The 15,715-nt window shown below is 44.2% G+C and overlaps 1 protein-coding gene across 4 annotated transcripts in view; it reads left to right on the forward strand.

The window, feature by feature from the left end:
• The first annotated feature begins 849 nt into the window (after positions 1 to 849).
• The window catches only part of ZDHHC1 (zinc finger DHHC-type containing 1), a 36,666-nt gene continuing 21,800 nt past the window's right edge, over positions 850 to 15,715 (forward strand). For 2 of the 4 annotated variants that reach the window (XM_043494788.1, XM_043494789.1), the window contains exons 1-6: positions 850 to 854; positions 1,920 to 2,138; positions 7,137 to 7,312; positions 9,069 to 9,170; positions 11,770 to 11,894; positions 12,462 to 12,620. In XM_043494788.1, coding sequence (XP_043350723.1) covers positions 1,920 to 2,138; positions 7,137 to 7,312; positions 9,069 to 9,170; positions 11,770 to 11,894; positions 12,462 to 12,620 — 781 coding nt within the window. In that variant the 5' untranslated portion in view covers positions 850 to 854. The remainder of the gene's footprint in view (positions 855 to 1,919; positions 2,139 to 7,136; positions 7,313 to 9,068; positions 9,171 to 11,769; positions 11,895 to 12,461; positions 12,621 to 15,715) is intronic. The other 2 variants (XM_043494790.1, XM_043494791.1) reach the window with 1 other exon arrangement.

Below are 15,715 nucleotides of genomic sequence, written 5' to 3' on the forward strand. Positions count from 1 at the left end.
GGTGTGTTCGCCAAGCTGGGAATCAGGAAAAAGGCATTTCAAAAATATGCAGGTCTTTAAAGGGGTTGGGGGGCATTCCAGTCTCCATGACCTGTGCAGTGGAGTTCACAGTTGTGACCAGAACAGTCAGTCGGGCATTGTGGGACACCTGCTGGAGGACTGTTAAGGTCAACATGGGTAATGCAGTGTTTACACTCACACTGCATCAGCGTCAGTAGATCAGCCATGGCTCAGTGCCTCTTGGGGAGGTGGTGGTACTGTGTGCTGTAACAGGGCATTTGCATCGGTGGGAGACAAATTTAAGTGAAGACACAGGCACAGCTAGGACAGTGCAAGGCAGCGTACGTTGACCTAACCTTATATTGTAGACCAGGCCTAACTTTCCTGTGATAGCTTTAGAAACCTATAACAAGCTGTTTGATTGAAGATGAAGGCAGATTTCACTTCGTTGCAGGAGGTATTATTATTTGGTGTTGACTATACCATGGAATTGTGGCAATCACAATTGGGGCAAAGGAAGCAGTAATGACTAAGAGAAAAAAATTAAATCTTTGAACAGTTTGATTATTTGGTTTGAGTGAATGGTGAAGGAGGAAAATGGATTCTTGTTTTCTCTGAACTCGTTGGCCTGTCTCCCATACAAGCTAGGAATCTGATTAGCGTTTGATTCATATTCAGCTCATTCACAAGTAGGGCAGGGAAATAAATCAGAATAAAGGGAGAGGTTTTTGGTAACACAATTATTTTATATTCAAAAGTGTGATGTTTTAAAACTTATTAAAATAATATTAGTAAAAACTAATAACAAAAAATTATAAAGTCTAACAAAGCAATCTTTGATCGGTGGGGAGAAGGTCTCATCCTCACAGAACTCTCTAGGTTTGAGAGCTCCAGCTACAAAGAGAATGGACCCAAGATCAGGGCTCCATTACCTTAACATTTTCCAATACACTGATAACGTTTGCAGATTACACAATAATTGGGGGAGTGGAAAATAATGAAGAGGACAGGTCACTGATTCAAAGGAATGTGAATTGCTTGGTAAGCTGGGTGCAAGCAAACAATGTGCGTTTTAATACAGCTAAATGTAAATCTATACATTTGGAGATATACAATGTTGGCCATATTTACAGACTGGGGGGACTTGATCCTGGGAAGCAGTGAGTCTGAAAGAGATTTGGAGATGGTGGTGGATAATGAGCTACCAGTGCTGTGATCAAAAGATCTAGTGCAATTTTTGGATACATAAAGAGGGGAATCTTGAGTAGGAGTAGAGAGATTATTTTAAATTTGGGTTTGGCAATGGTGTGACCACTGCTGGAATACTGTGTCCTGTTCTGGTGTCCACAATTCAAGACGGGTGGTGTTAACTTGTAGAGGGTTCAGAGAAGAGCCATGAGAATGATTAAAGGATTAGAAAACATGCCTTATTATAGTGATAGACCCAAGAAGCTCAATCTATTTAGCTCAACAAAGCAACAAAGAGAAGGGTAAGGGATAACTTGATTACAATCTATTAGTATCTACATGGGGAACAAATATTTTATAATATGCTCTTCAGTCTAGTAGAGAAAGGTATAACACAATCCAATGGCTAGAAGCTGTAGTTAAACAAATTCAGACTGGAAATAAGGTGTAAATTGTAGTTAACCATTGGAACAATCCACCGAGGATTGTGGTTGATTCTCCATTACTGACAATTCTTAAATCAAGATTAGTTATTTTTTAAAGGATCTGGTCTACAAATTTTTGGGGGGGAAGTTCAATGGCCTGTGTTATTCAGGAGGTCAGACTAGATGATCACAATAGTTCCCTTCTGGCCTTGGAATCTCTGGACATACCTTCTGAGAATGCCAAGTGTAACGGAAAGGGATTTTCCTTAGGGTTACCTTTTTGTTGTTTTTTCCTGCTCTCTGTAGATGAACATCTGCAACAAACCTCCTAATAAGACAGCTCCAGAAAAGGCGGGTGAAGCAACTGCTGAGGTCCAATCTCAGCATGCCCGAAGGAATGGCTGGAGCTGGCCTCTACATCCCTTCCAGGTTATTGCCTGGCTGTTATATCTCTTCTTTGCTCTGATTGGTTTCGGAATCCTTGTGCCTCTCTTGCCTCACCACTGGGTGCCTGCTGGATACATTGTATCCTTTCAACTGACAATTAATGTTATATCACAAACACACCTTCAACTCTAATGGAGCAATGGTGGTATTTTTAAGTTTATCTAGGTACTGTAGATAGCCCTGGAGATTGAAATCATCTGTATGTCATCTCCTGCCTTGAGATGATAACTACCAGCTTGCTTTCCTCTAGTCTATATAAAACTCTTCTTTCGAGATTCTTTCTCTTCCACTACTTTAATTATGTTTTTACCATCCTGCTCTATCCTTCCTATCTCTATGCTTTTTACACTGAAGCTAGTGGTCCTTGCCTCCAAGGCTCTTCCCATCTCTGCCATTGCCTATATCTCTCTCATTTCATCTTGCACTCCCTATATTCCTGTGCTTCCTTTTGTCTCTTCTCCTAATCTTGTCTTCTTGACTTCACTCATGCTGTCTCCTATCTGTGGAATAGCTTCTGTTTCCTTCTGCAAATTCCTCTTTAAAATTCATTTATTTCATGAAGCCTTCCTGTGCTGATCTTTCTTCTAGGGATATCTGCACATTTCTCGTGTTATGAACTGCTGTCCCATGTTTGTATTGATATTTGTTTGCATTGAATTGCAAGCACATCAGAGACAGACCTCATCTTTTTTGTATTTTGAATAGTGCCACATAAATTTGTGGGATTCTACAAAATCAGAGTGTCTCAAACTCTGGCATAAGGAACATTTATTGGTGAGCTGCAGAAAGATGGCTGGTTATATGGAGTTGGCTTTTCTTGTTTCCAATTGTTAAATCATGTTAAAAAATAGCTACAAATGCATTAGTTTCCTAATATTATTTTTCCTACAAGTAATTGCTATAGTTGCCCAAGGGATGTTATATGATTATTAATGGAAGGGGAGTTAGTCTATTCAAATGTGAATGTTGGGGGAACAGAAAGACAAGGTGGATGAGGTAATATCTTTTATTTGACTACCATCTGTTGATGAGAGAGATAAGCTTTTGAGCCATACAGAGCTCTTGTTCAGCTGTTCAAGAGCTCTGTGTGGTTCGAAAGCTTGTCTCTCTCACCAACAGATGGTGGTCAAATAAAAGATATTACCTCACCCGTGTCTCTCTTAATATCCTGGGACTGACACAGCTACATCTACACTTCATATGGTGTTGGAGGAATGGTCTGTTAGGAGACAATCTCTCTAAATTTGGCCCACACCATGGAAAAAGTTTGGGAATCCCTGCTATAAATATTTATCCATGGAACAGATGCAGTAGCAGTAAGTGAGTGATAGGGCAGGTTCTGCTGAATTAGTAACCTTTCCTGTTTTCCATAATGAGAGTGTTAAGGAAGAGTTATTTGAATATTTTCTGTATTATAATGGAGCAGACACGAGACCATATTTAAGGTTGCACCAGATAGATCAATATCTCTAGGTAAACGTGTCCTTGCATTCAAGTTCCGTCACCTGCCCCATCTCTGCTATCCTGAAATATTTATTAACTCTGACTGGTTAAGCCAAAACCAAAATGTAGAAGTTTATGTGGTGTCCATATCATCAACTTATCCAGTCACTATTCAAAGATCTTTTGTGATCAGACATCCTACAATCAAAAGATTTCTATAAGAACTAATTTCTACCTTCTCTTCTATTTCTGAATCATCTCCTTGTTGAGACTTGAATCTAGGTCTTGCCAATTCTCTGTTTGAACATTTGGGTAAATGTTCTGTATATCATCTGTCCCTGAGAACAGCTTTCCTAGTAACAATAAAATCAGCCAGTGGATCAGTGAGATCCAAGTTATAATACCTGAACTTGCTTATAAAGTGTTCTGTAAAGAAGATAGTCTTATGCCCACATCTTTAGTTTGTGCTTAAGTTGTATCTGTTTTTCACCCGAACTTGTATTTTTCCATAAACAGCATACTTTACCAGTGGAGCCTAGACTACATAGTCCTAATGTACAAATGGCTTTCTGTAGGACTAAAATCCTATTCATGTCTTTGTATGTGACAGAAAACCTAGAAGATGATTCCAGGACTATCTTTGCTCAGAGATTCTCTACGTAGATCAAATTTTGCATACAAATGCATGTGTTAAAGTTACCTGAGAATCTTGGAACACATTCCACCCACAAGGTTCAAAGCAGATTCCACAGTACATCTTAGAAATGTCTATGCTGCAGAGACACATAAAGTTGCTACCTTGAGGTCTTTTCTTGCAAGTTCTTTGGGTCAGGGATTGTCTTTTTGTTTTGTATTTGTACAGCTCCCAGCACAATGGGCTCTGTTGTGTTAATTTAGATGAAATATATGGGTCCAAAGAGTCAAAGGTGTTAACATAACCCAGTCACAGTCTGTGATGGTTCTCGGAATACCCAGGATTATGAGTCACCTTGTTACCCCCTTGTTACCCACACTGCCCATTTACTTCCTGCAGGATAATGGGATTTGTTCTTTCCTTCTTCTTATATCCTCAAAGTTCATTGTCTGTACTCAGACACAGTATAAACCCCAGCAGCTTCTCTTTCCTGTGTGCTCTTCCCTGTTGACTTCTCATCTCTTTGATAACTTTGTATGTAAATAGTTATCCATTGTGTTAACTTACATTGCTTTTAACAGCATCCCGTATTTCCTTCCTCTTTAGCTAGAGAAAGTTTTTAGAAGGAATCCCTCCTTTGTTTAACTTTAGTTTGGGGAGAAAAGAGAAGAAGTTTGCTGAGATGGGCTGGGGCTGTTGTTATTGCTGTTCGTAGAATCATAGATGGAAGGGACCAACCTCAGGAGGTCATCTAGTCCAACCCCTTGCTCAGAGCAGGACCAATCCCCAATTTTTGCCCCAGATCCCTAAATGGCCCCCTCAAGGATTGAACTCACAACCCTGGGTTTAGCAGGCCAATGCTCAAACCACTGAGCTATTGGAATACCTTTCTCAGACCCGAAGAAGAGCTCTGTGTAGCTTGAAAGCTTGTCTCTCTCATCAACAGAAGTTGGTCAAATAAAAGATATTACCTCATCCACCTTGTCTCTCTAATATCTTGGGACCAACATGGCTACAACTATACTGCATAAAATAATTTGCAGACATTCTAGATCTGATGAAGAAGAGCAATATTTACTTAATCATTACTCACAATAACTCCCTCCCCATAATAAGACCCATCTCGTTTGAGAATTGGTATAGCCAGTACTCTAGTGGAGATCTGGAGACAATAGCTGCAGAATGGAAAGTTACTTTCTAGGAAGTGTGGCTCTTCAAATAGATAATCTGTATAGATCCCAACTTCCTCAATCTTTTGTAGTAATTCTGAATAAGCAAAAGGAACTGGCGGCATTAGAGTCACAGTTCTTTTATTTAATTTCATTCTGAAAGTTTGGTTCTGTGAGGGAGCATACATGTGACCCTAACTGGCATTCCTATTCTGAGGGTTTTGGTATAGATGTTGAAAGAATGCATGGACTCAGAAGTGTGGACGTATGTGGACAATCCTGTGACATTGCACCCCATATTCTTCATAGTGATATTATTATATGATTATAGCATAATTATGATGTATTTTATGCAAAATAAGTCATGTGAAGTGTAAGTGGAAAAGTTATGATTTGCTGAATATGATTGACCTATTGGTATGCATGTGTCATTTTTGTAAGTGAAGTTATAAATACTGACTGTGTATCTGTACTTCAGATGTAGTTACACCTGGATAATGCCCACTAGACAAGATGCTTTCAGTCTAAATTATGGGTGGGGAAGGGCCTATTCAGGATAATGGGCCATTAGGAAAAACAATAGACCTTGGGAGAAGCTTATCCCCCATCTAGTGAGTCTTCCGGAGAACACTTCAGACAGCCTGTAAGTAATGGCTGCCATCCCTCTACAAGGACATGTGACCAGGCCACATGATTCTGGACTCCATCTTGGTATGCCAGTATTTTTCCACAAACTGGTTTGGGAACCAAGCTTTGAAACCAAGGATTCCCGCCATATGCTAAAGCTATATAAGGCAGGTGAGTGACATCATCTGGGGTTCTACACTTCCCACCCAAGAAGACTACTGTAAATCTGAGGAACAAACACTGAACTGGGGGAAGTGCTGGATCCAGGCTAAAGGGATTTCTAGCCTGTGTATGAAAGACCTGGGGATTCCAAGCTGTAAAGCAAGTGCAGCTTGCCCCTTAAGAATCTGAAGCCTGCTTGTATAATTTCTCAGAGAGAGAATCTGCTAGTTCATATCTAATCTATTTAGTATATTTAGCTTAGGTTGTGTTTTTTTGTTTATTTGCCAGGTAATCTGCTTTTATCTGTTTGCTATCACTTATAATCACTTAAAATCTATCTTTTGTAGTTATAAACTTGTTTTTGTTTTAATCTAAATCAGTGAGCTTTGACTGGGGAAAATCTCTGCTTGGTTATCACAAGTGTGCATTGTTCTCTTCACATTTAGGGAGAGGTGGACCGGGTATTAAACACATATACTGGCTAGATTTGACCAGGGAAGGATGGTACTGCTCTGGGGTCCTAGGCTGGGAAACTGGTGGTTAGAGAGCCTGCATGTAACCGCAGCTGGGCGTGTCCCTTCCTGTGTGGATGCTGGTGAAAGGGCAGGCTAGAGGGCTTTGCAGCTTGTCACAACAGCACAGTGTGAGAGGGAGCCCAGGCTGGTGGGTCAGAGGGCTCAGTGGTACCCCAGTTTCAGGTGGCACCCTTGGGGGAACCTGTCAAAAATCCACTCAAAGAAGGACAGCTACTGGCAAGAAAAATTAAGTTTCTTGAAATCTTTGTAACAAAAGGTAATAGTACAAGATCACAGGAAGCATTGTTCTTTCAGACCTAGCTAAGTTTGCCTGGGGAAAGACTTATTGGGGGTGAGATAGGCAACTCTCTGTCTTAATGAGGAGCAGATTTTTGAGTTATACTGTGATCAGCTACATGAGACTTTCTAATTGTAGACCATAAATTTCTTGCTTGTTTGGACTTAGTTTGTTGATGATAAGCATGAGAGTTAATCTTCTGAGCCATTCCTTAACTATGTACTTCAGTGTCCAGGAGTGTTTTTTATCTGCCACCTAGTGGTTCATTTCACTGCAGTCTCCATTGATCCAGCTGATGCCAATGTGCGAGAGAATAAGTACCTAGGAAAGCTGGCCACTTTCAGCCGTAACCAACATGCTCATGTCATCGAAAACCGTCACTGCCATGTCTGTGATGTGGATGTGTAAGTACCACCCAGAAACCGCCCCCCCCCCACTTCTTTTTTTCTTTCTTCTTCATCAGAGTTAGAAGATGGGATGGGATGGGTACCCTAAAGTCTTTAGGGATGTGACTTTGGGATAGCAAACTGAGCATAATGTTCTCATCTCCAAACTCATGACCATAAAGATTTCTGAGCTCTCCACCATGTGTATCTATGTCTCTACTGTATTTTCAATTGAGCTCCTGTTTTGGGGGAGAGATTGTATTGGGTTTAGTTCTGTGTTACTTGAATCCCAGATTTCAGAGTGGTAGCCGTGTTAGTCTGTATCAGGAAAAACAACGAGGAGTCAACATGTAATTAATTCCCTGGCCTTTTATACAGGAGGTCAAATTAGATGTGGTCTCTTCTGGCCTTGGAATCTATGATTCTCTGAATTTCTTTGTGTTTGGATTCTGGGCAGATACCAGTTTGAACATAGATATGTTTAGCTTGGGAGACATTAAGCTTAACATGTGGTAGCAGAATTTGTAAAGAGATTCACAGATTGAAAGCATTTTAGTGGTCATTTCCAGATTAGAAATCTCTAAATTTGGGGAAAAGGCCTCAGAAACTCAGAAAAGGCAAATTTGGGAATATTTAGCATTATGGCTTGAGAGATGCTAGTCCCCATGGGATTATGTGTCCGATGCAATGCAGCATTGATGTCAACTGAAGTCTGTCTGACTTCACTGGGCTATGGGAGAAGAGCTGTTAGATCACTATATTATCAGTTTAGTACTGAAGTATCATATTTGTAAAGGTGGCTGTGTCTTGGAGGTTATGATTCTTATCATTCCTATAGTGTGCCTAGAGGTCCCCTGGGGGATAAGGGCCCCATTGTGCTAGATACCTTACCAATGCACAATAAAGAGTTCCCTGCCTGAAACAGCTTGCAGTCTTGATTAATGATGATACAAGAGGTGAAGAAAACAAACAAGCAGGTAGGGATGAGGGAGAGGAAGGATGTGGTAGCAACAGTAGGAGCACTAGCAGTATGCACAGTGTAGCTTGTTACTTCCATATGTGCTATCTACTGGCAACACAAGGTAGGAATTGTGGTAAAACTGAATTTTATGAAGGGATTTGAAGGAGAAAAATATGGTAAGCTTTTCTTTTGTAAATATTGTAATGAGTGGGCATAGTTTATCAAGGGTGTAGTTTATCAAGGCTCCAGAAGTTTTTGCTTGATTATTTCATTGTATCGTATCTGGGAGAACTTCGGGTGATGGCAGATGGTGAAGGAAAAGATTGGCATATCAGGATGAAGAATGAATCAAAGAGGGGTATTTGCTTTGCTTGATTGTATTTGCTCACGCCAAGAGCGATACTAATTCCGTGCTGTATATGTTGGTTGATGACAAAGGATAGAGGCCAGAATGGTCCAACTCAAAGATGTAGCTGCAGTGAGCCCCAAGGTGCAGTGCAGGGCAAAGTAAGTGAAGGAGCTGAAGGGTCTGCAGACAGCAGATTGCAAGTAATAGGAATTGAGAAGGGGAGGAGGACATGTCCAGTGGAATCTAAGGGGCTCTAACAGGTGCATTGTTTGAAAAGCTCATTTATTCAGTGAGAGAAAAGTGAATAAAGGGTGTTTAAATGTTTCTGATCTAGTTAGTTTTCTCATTGTGGCCCAGCCCTTCTCTGAATATTTGTTTCACAAGAAAAATCTCTAACCGGATGAAGATGAGTTACCGTTGCTATTCTGGTTTTATCTGCATTAACATGATCCTTTTTTTGGCAGAAGCTCCAAGTCGAAACACTGTGGAACCTGCAACAAGTGTGTATGTGGCTTTGATCACCATTGCAAATGGCTCAATAACTGCGTGGGGGAGAGGAACTACTGGTAAGGGTCTGGCACTCTGACACGAGGGCAAAGCCATCCAGGAGATGCTAGTACAGGACTTCTCAGCCTTTCTCGCATCTTGACCCAGTTTATATTCAGCTTCTCAAAACCACCCTATGCTGAGATTGCAGGTTCTTTTGAACTGATTCTCATTGCATGTTGGAGGATCGCAAGAATTGGTGCAGCAGTTTACAGATTACTGCTGGCAAGGAACCAAATGAATTGTATTAATCCAGAAACCAGAGAAATATAAAATGGGAGCAGGCTTGTGACACCTAGACAACGGGAGTGGATTGTGATGTTCAGGCTGAGAATCGCTGCTGCTGCCCTAAACTTGGGTGAGAGGGTTATAAAAGGGCTTCATAAGTACATCTGCTCAAGACCTCTGCTCCATGCTTAAACGTCTTGTAAGTAACTTATCCTGATGCGATAGTGCCACAGCTGGGATCAGCAGAGGTCCTTGAGTGTGATCATCTCTTTATTAGAGGGAAGGAGCTGCTGCAATGGTCTTACCCTTTCCCTAAGATCCAAAATAGCCAGGTGTGCTGCAAAGCCCATCTGATTGAGTGAACATTGTGCCAGGACTGAGACAGTTGGGATGTGTCTGGTGGGAAAGTGCAGTGGAGATTTAGTGGAAGATTTTCCAAGGCACAAAGGGGCGTTAGGCACCTAACTCTCATTAACTTTCAGTAGGAGGTGGGTACCTATCTGCTCTTTGTGTCTTTAAAAATCTCCCTCTCAAGTGGTAGGGTCACAAGAGTGGTGATCAGATGACGTGTGATAGAGATGGGGAAAAAATAACTGCTGTTTTGGATGATTTGTGGTTTGTATCTTTTGCGCTCTTGTAATTTTAAATGAATGTCTAGGGTGCTTTACCCTGGGGGCTGTTTCACATGACACATCTTTCAGACCAAAAGCTAAATAATAAATATTTTCATAATTGCTTCTGTCTGTAGTGTTAAGAAATATTTATTGGAAGATGTACAAGTATCCCTAAAAGTTCTGAGGTGTAGAGTGGTTAGAGGACCGCAGTCAGCTTGTTTCGGGGTTGGTATGGTGGTTATTCTAGGACTCCTGTCCTTCCAGCAATCTATCTGTCTAGGGAAGTGGTATCCAAGTTTTCTAGCCAGAGCACTGAATATATTATTTCAAAAAGGCTAAGGCAAGGCACCACAATCAATGTTTTGGGGCAGATTCTCTATCCCATTCTTCTCCCTTTGTGCTATAGAACAAAGAGAGTACAAACTATGCACAGATCTCCTGAGACTCTCTGTGGGGTGTCTCCAATGGGCATACAGCTGGCCAAGCTGGCTCCTATCCCTCCATCCCCACAGCTCCTGGTGCAGATGATGGGATGGGCGGTAACTGGTCCACTTTCTGCTCTGGTTATCCTCAGCTTGTATACTTTCTTTATGGGACTGTTGGGAGCTGGCATGAGTTAGGCCAATGCAGAGTCTGCTCTAACCTGTGCTGGGCTGAGGCAGAGAATCAGGGAGTCATAGCTGGTGATTGTTTCTCGGCTTCTCCTTTCCTTCACTCCTGGGTTGCACTGGGTGGTTGTGTGGGGGAGGGCAGCCATCCTGTGCTAAGTGCAGGAAATGGAACAGCCAGAGCTATTCTCCTTCCTCCCTTGTGAAGCAGTAGATAGGGAGTAGTAGGTGCCCAGGGAAAGAAGAGCAGCTGCTCAGAGCTGCTCCTGGGACCACAAGGAGAGCAGGGGCAAGTGTTGTCCCCTACTGCCTCCTTTCAGCAAGTTCTTGTGCAGGGAGCTCATTTTTCACTCATAATCAAATACACACTCTTTTTCTTACCACAGTTGCTCTAAAGGGCCATAATTTTGAGCCTCCAGTACAACATATTGGACACACCACTGGTCTAGATGGTTATCTATAGGGCCCTACCAAATTCATGGTCCATTTGATCAATTTCACGGTCAGAGGGTTTTGAAATTGGTCAGTTTCATGTTTTCAGATGTTTATATCTGAAATTTCAGGGTGTTGTAACCATGGGGGTTCCAACCCAAAAGGCACCTGGAGGTAGATCTGATCTCTCCCCCTCCCACCTCCCACCAGCCCTGCAGAGGAAAGACAAATCCTGTCCCTCTCCATGCTGGCAGGGACTTGCAGCTAGGAGCCCCCCAGCTGGGGCGCTCCCAGCAGCAGAGGGAGATTGGACCCACCTCCACAAGCCTCCTCCAGATGCAGGAACCTCTCAGAGGTGAATCTGATCTCCCCCCGAGAGCTAACCTGCAGGGGATGGACAAATCCTGTCCTTCCCCAGGCTGGCGGGGACTTGCAGCTAGGAGCCTCCTGGCTGGGGCGCTCCCAGCAGCAAGGGGGAGATCAGATTTCATGGGGAAGGGCTAATTTCACAGTCTATGACACGTTTTTCATGGCCGTGAAATGGGCAGGGTCCTATCTAGTAGCCATAACTGAGGTATCTGCACGCCACTAAAATTATGGTGTGTATACAAAGCTATTTTACTGTCTCTGTCTTTTCCTTCCACTCAGTAGAGGCTGGGCTTTATTTATTTATTTGTATGTATGTGGTGTTACTGAAGGAGGAGAAGATGCTGAGGTCTTTTATGCTTCCTTGGCAGGCTCTTTCTGAACAGCGTGGTATCTGCCATCCTGGGCCTCGCCCTCCTGTTGCTCATTGCATTCTATGTCTTTGTGGAGTTCTTCATTAACCCCATGATGCTGCGCACCAACCAGCACTTGGAAGGTATCTGGCCACACTCTGGATGAGAGTTGTTTCTGATCCGTGCATCAGCCAAAATGTTCACTGGGCTTGGACTCCTCTGGGCCTTTACATGCAAGAGGAGCCTCCAGCTCTCTATCCTGCCTTAAACTATTTGCGACTGCAACCATCTCTGTGACCCAAATGGTTCCCTCCAGAGCCCAAAAACTTTGCTCTCCAAGGGGGTTCTTAGGCAGCCTGAAAGATCCAGAGGCACTCTGGGGCTTCAGTACAGCAGATCGGGCCTATAGCTAGCTTTTTATCGGAATTACAATATTTCCAACTATGAGGTTTTATTAGTGAGAGGTGTTTAAAGTCTGGACAATCTCCTCCCCCCCCCCAAGTTCCTTTGTTTTCATTCCTTTACCTTCTACTCCCCCTCTTAGTTCTCTGGCCCAGTCACCTTCTCTCTGCACCTCTTAACTCCTTACTTTCTGGCCTCACCACTTCTCCACCCTACATCTGTCCCCACCACTGAGACTTGCTCACTCTTACTTCCTGATGTGTGCTATTGCTGTGCTTTCATTCCATTGTTGTGTTTCTCTTTTTCAGTATTAAAGAACGACACGGACATCTGGTTTGTGTTTCTACCTGCAGCACCCATCGAGACCCAAGCTCCTGCCATTTTGGTCTTAGCTGGGATTCTCATTCTTCTGGGCCTGCTGACTGTGATCCTGTTAGGGCACCTGCTGATCTTTCACATCTATCTTAGTAGGTATTGAAGTTCGGTCGCACTGCATTGTCCACTTGATTCTCTCTTCACTTCATGCCATACACTCATTGGGCTTGCACCCGTATCACACACGCAAACTGTGCAAGAGCACCAATGAAAGCACAGAAGTTTTGTCCCACACCTTGGCATTCCTGCTTCTCTCCTGAGCTTGAGGTTTTGCTCTGCCTTCTGTAGGATGAATAGAAGAAATCTTTGTCTCTTGCTCATTTTTCCTGAAATGGTCTCTAACTTAAGTAAGATTCTTTTGGTACAGTTCAGAATCTAGCAGTGAGAAAAGGGAGCTTGGTTTGTGATGAGACAGCACAACACAGTATCTATTGGTCCCTCCAGCCTGCAGGTCTGTAAACTAATATTTCATGATGTCTCTAAGACTGAAATTAGTCTTGGAGTTCTTCAGTTGTAGAACAACTCTTTACAGCTCAGAGCCTTTGGCTGAGGTATACTAAGCCTCAGCTGTGCCTAAATTCCCTCTAGGAATCATCACTGGTCCATCTTTCTTGGGGTAGATGGGGAACTGCCCGTTGTACCTTTCCAAAAGGAGGGAATGAAACCACTAATGAATAAACTCCCGCTTCTGCCAGGTCCCCCCTGGTGGGTGAGCAGCACTTGCGGTTAATGGAATCAGAGGTTGCTGATAGATCTAATAAAATCAGCATGGACACCTGACTTGTCTATCACAAGGAGATCACTGACCACGGATACTGATGCTCTCTCATTGCTCCACCCTGAATTCAGCTGAATTCAGAGTTACCCTTCTGCAACCATTTCAATAACCTCCAGAACCACCCCATGAAAAAGATTTAAGGCTGGGCAGTAGCCGCTAAGTCCTTAGTTCAAGTGATGGCTTCTGGAATTTAAGGCCAAAAGGAGGAAATAAACTCTCTAACTAACCTGTTAACGTATTGGAGTCTCTTGGTTAATAGAATAACACAGGGCTTTTATTTCAATAAAAATAATTGTACAACTCCTTTTCCATTAGGAAGCTCTACTTCTTGGTTGCGGTCCCCTGATAAGAATTGTGAAAATTGCACTGCATCTGCCCAAAGTGAGATTTGGAGGAGGATGTAGATGGACGCATAGTGGAGGGGCTGCTTACAGTCTTTCCCACCTTCTGCCTCATCCAGGAGGCACATTCACATTTAAAAGTATAGATGGCATTGAAAACCTCTCTGAGTACCCTTTTATCAGTCTCCACCAGCAATGAAGCGGACAACTTCGAGCTGGCTTTCACCAGTCATGAGCAGAAAGATCTATCTTGAAAGTTGCAGTTGTCAGTGGTAGCAGAGTGGAAGGCAAGTTGAGTGTACCAGTACTGGAATAATAACACCTGGAAAATGAAAGGGCCATTTTAGTGATATAGAAAAGACTAAAAACGAAATAAATGCTGTTGCTGTATCAGAAAAAGTTCACTGTGGCTAGAATCTGTTTAGTTAAGTGCAGATCTAATGCAAGCTATGTGGTTACTATATTGATGCACAGTTTCCAAAAGGTGGTGCTGTTTCATTGGGATTAGGCTCATGGAATCATAGATTCATAGGGTTAGAAGGGAACGCAAGCCTCAACTAGTCCAGGGGTCTCAAACTCAAATGACCACGAGGGCCACATGAGGACAAGTGCATTGGCCCAAGGGCTGCATCACTGACACCCCCACCCCTCGCTGCCCCTGGCCCTGCCCCCACTCCACCCCTTCCAAGAGGTCCCGCCCCACTCTGCTCCCATTCCAACCCCTTCCCCAAAGTCCCCACCCAAACTCCACCCCCTCCCTGTCCCCAGGGGGAGCAGGAGGGGTGCGGGATGTGGTGGGGGCTAAGGGCAGGGAGTTGAGGTGCAGGGTGCGGCAGGAGGCTCAGGACAGGGAGTTGGGGTGTGGCAGGGGGTCAGGGTGCAGCAGGGGGCTCAGGGCAGGGAGTGCAGGAGGTGTGCGGGGTGCGGCAGGGGGCTCGGCAGGGTGTTGGGGTGCAGGAGGGGTGTGCGGTGCGGCAGGGGGCTCAGGGCAGAGGGTTGGGGTGCAGGAGTTCGGGGTGCGGGCTCTGGCCCGGCGCTGCTTACCTAGAGCGGCTCTGGGATGGCTGCGGCACACACTGGGGCCAGGGCAGGCTCCCTGCCTGCCTGCCCTGGCCCCGGCACCGCTCCACTCCGGGAAGCAGCCTGAACCACGTCCTTATGGTCCTGGAGGGAGTGGGGGGCAGAGAGCTCCGTACGCTGCTCTTGCCACTCCTTCAGGTACCTCCCCCGAAGCTCCCATTGACCATGGTTCCCCATTTCCGGCCAATGGGAGCTGTGGGGGGCAGTGCCTGGAGGCGAAAGCAACGCACGGAGCCCTCTTCTCCACCCTCAGCTGCAGGGACTTGCTGCCAGCTGTTTCAGGGAGTGGCGCGGGGCTCGAGGCTCCACGGGGGGTAGGCCCGTGGGCTCTAGTTTTCCCACCCCTGGCCTGGGGCTGGGCGTGGGAAGCTTGGCGGGCTGCAGGAAATATGCGGCCCGCAGCCTGCGTGTTTGAGACCCCTGCTCTAGTCTAACCCCCTGCCAAGATGTAGGATTTGTTGTGTCTATACCATCCAAGACAGATGGCTATCCAGACACTTTTTGAAAACCTTCAGTGAAGGAGCTTCCACAACCTCCCTAGGCATCTGTTCCATTGTCCTACTGTTCTTCCAGTTAGGAATTTTTTCCTGAGATTTAATCTAAATTTGCTGTGCTGTAGTTTGAACCCATTGCCTCTTGTCCTGCTCTCTGTGGCAAGAGAGGACAACTTTTCTCCATCTTTTTTATGGCAGCCTTTCAGGTATTTGAAGACCACTATCATATCCCCCTTAATCTCCTCTTTTCCAAATCAAACATACCTAGTGCCTTCAGTCTTTGCTCATATGGTTTGCATTCCATCCCTTTCGTTATCTTTGTCGCTCACCTCTGGATCCTTTCCACTTTCTCTACAGCTTTTCTATACATTGGTGACCAAAGTTGGACACTGTACTCCAGCTAAGGCCTAATCAGCGCCAAGTAGAGCCGTACTATCACCTCCCGTGACTTGCATGCTATGTCTCTGTAAATGCAACCCAAAATTGCATTTTCT

The sequence above is a fragment of the Dermochelys coriacea genome, chromosome 12 (assembly GCF_009764565.3).
Source record: "Dermochelys coriacea isolate rDerCor1 chromosome 12, rDerCor1.pri.v4, whole genome shotgun sequence".
Classification (NCBI taxonomy): Eukaryota; Metazoa; Chordata; order Testudines; family Dermochelyidae; genus Dermochelys; species Dermochelys coriacea.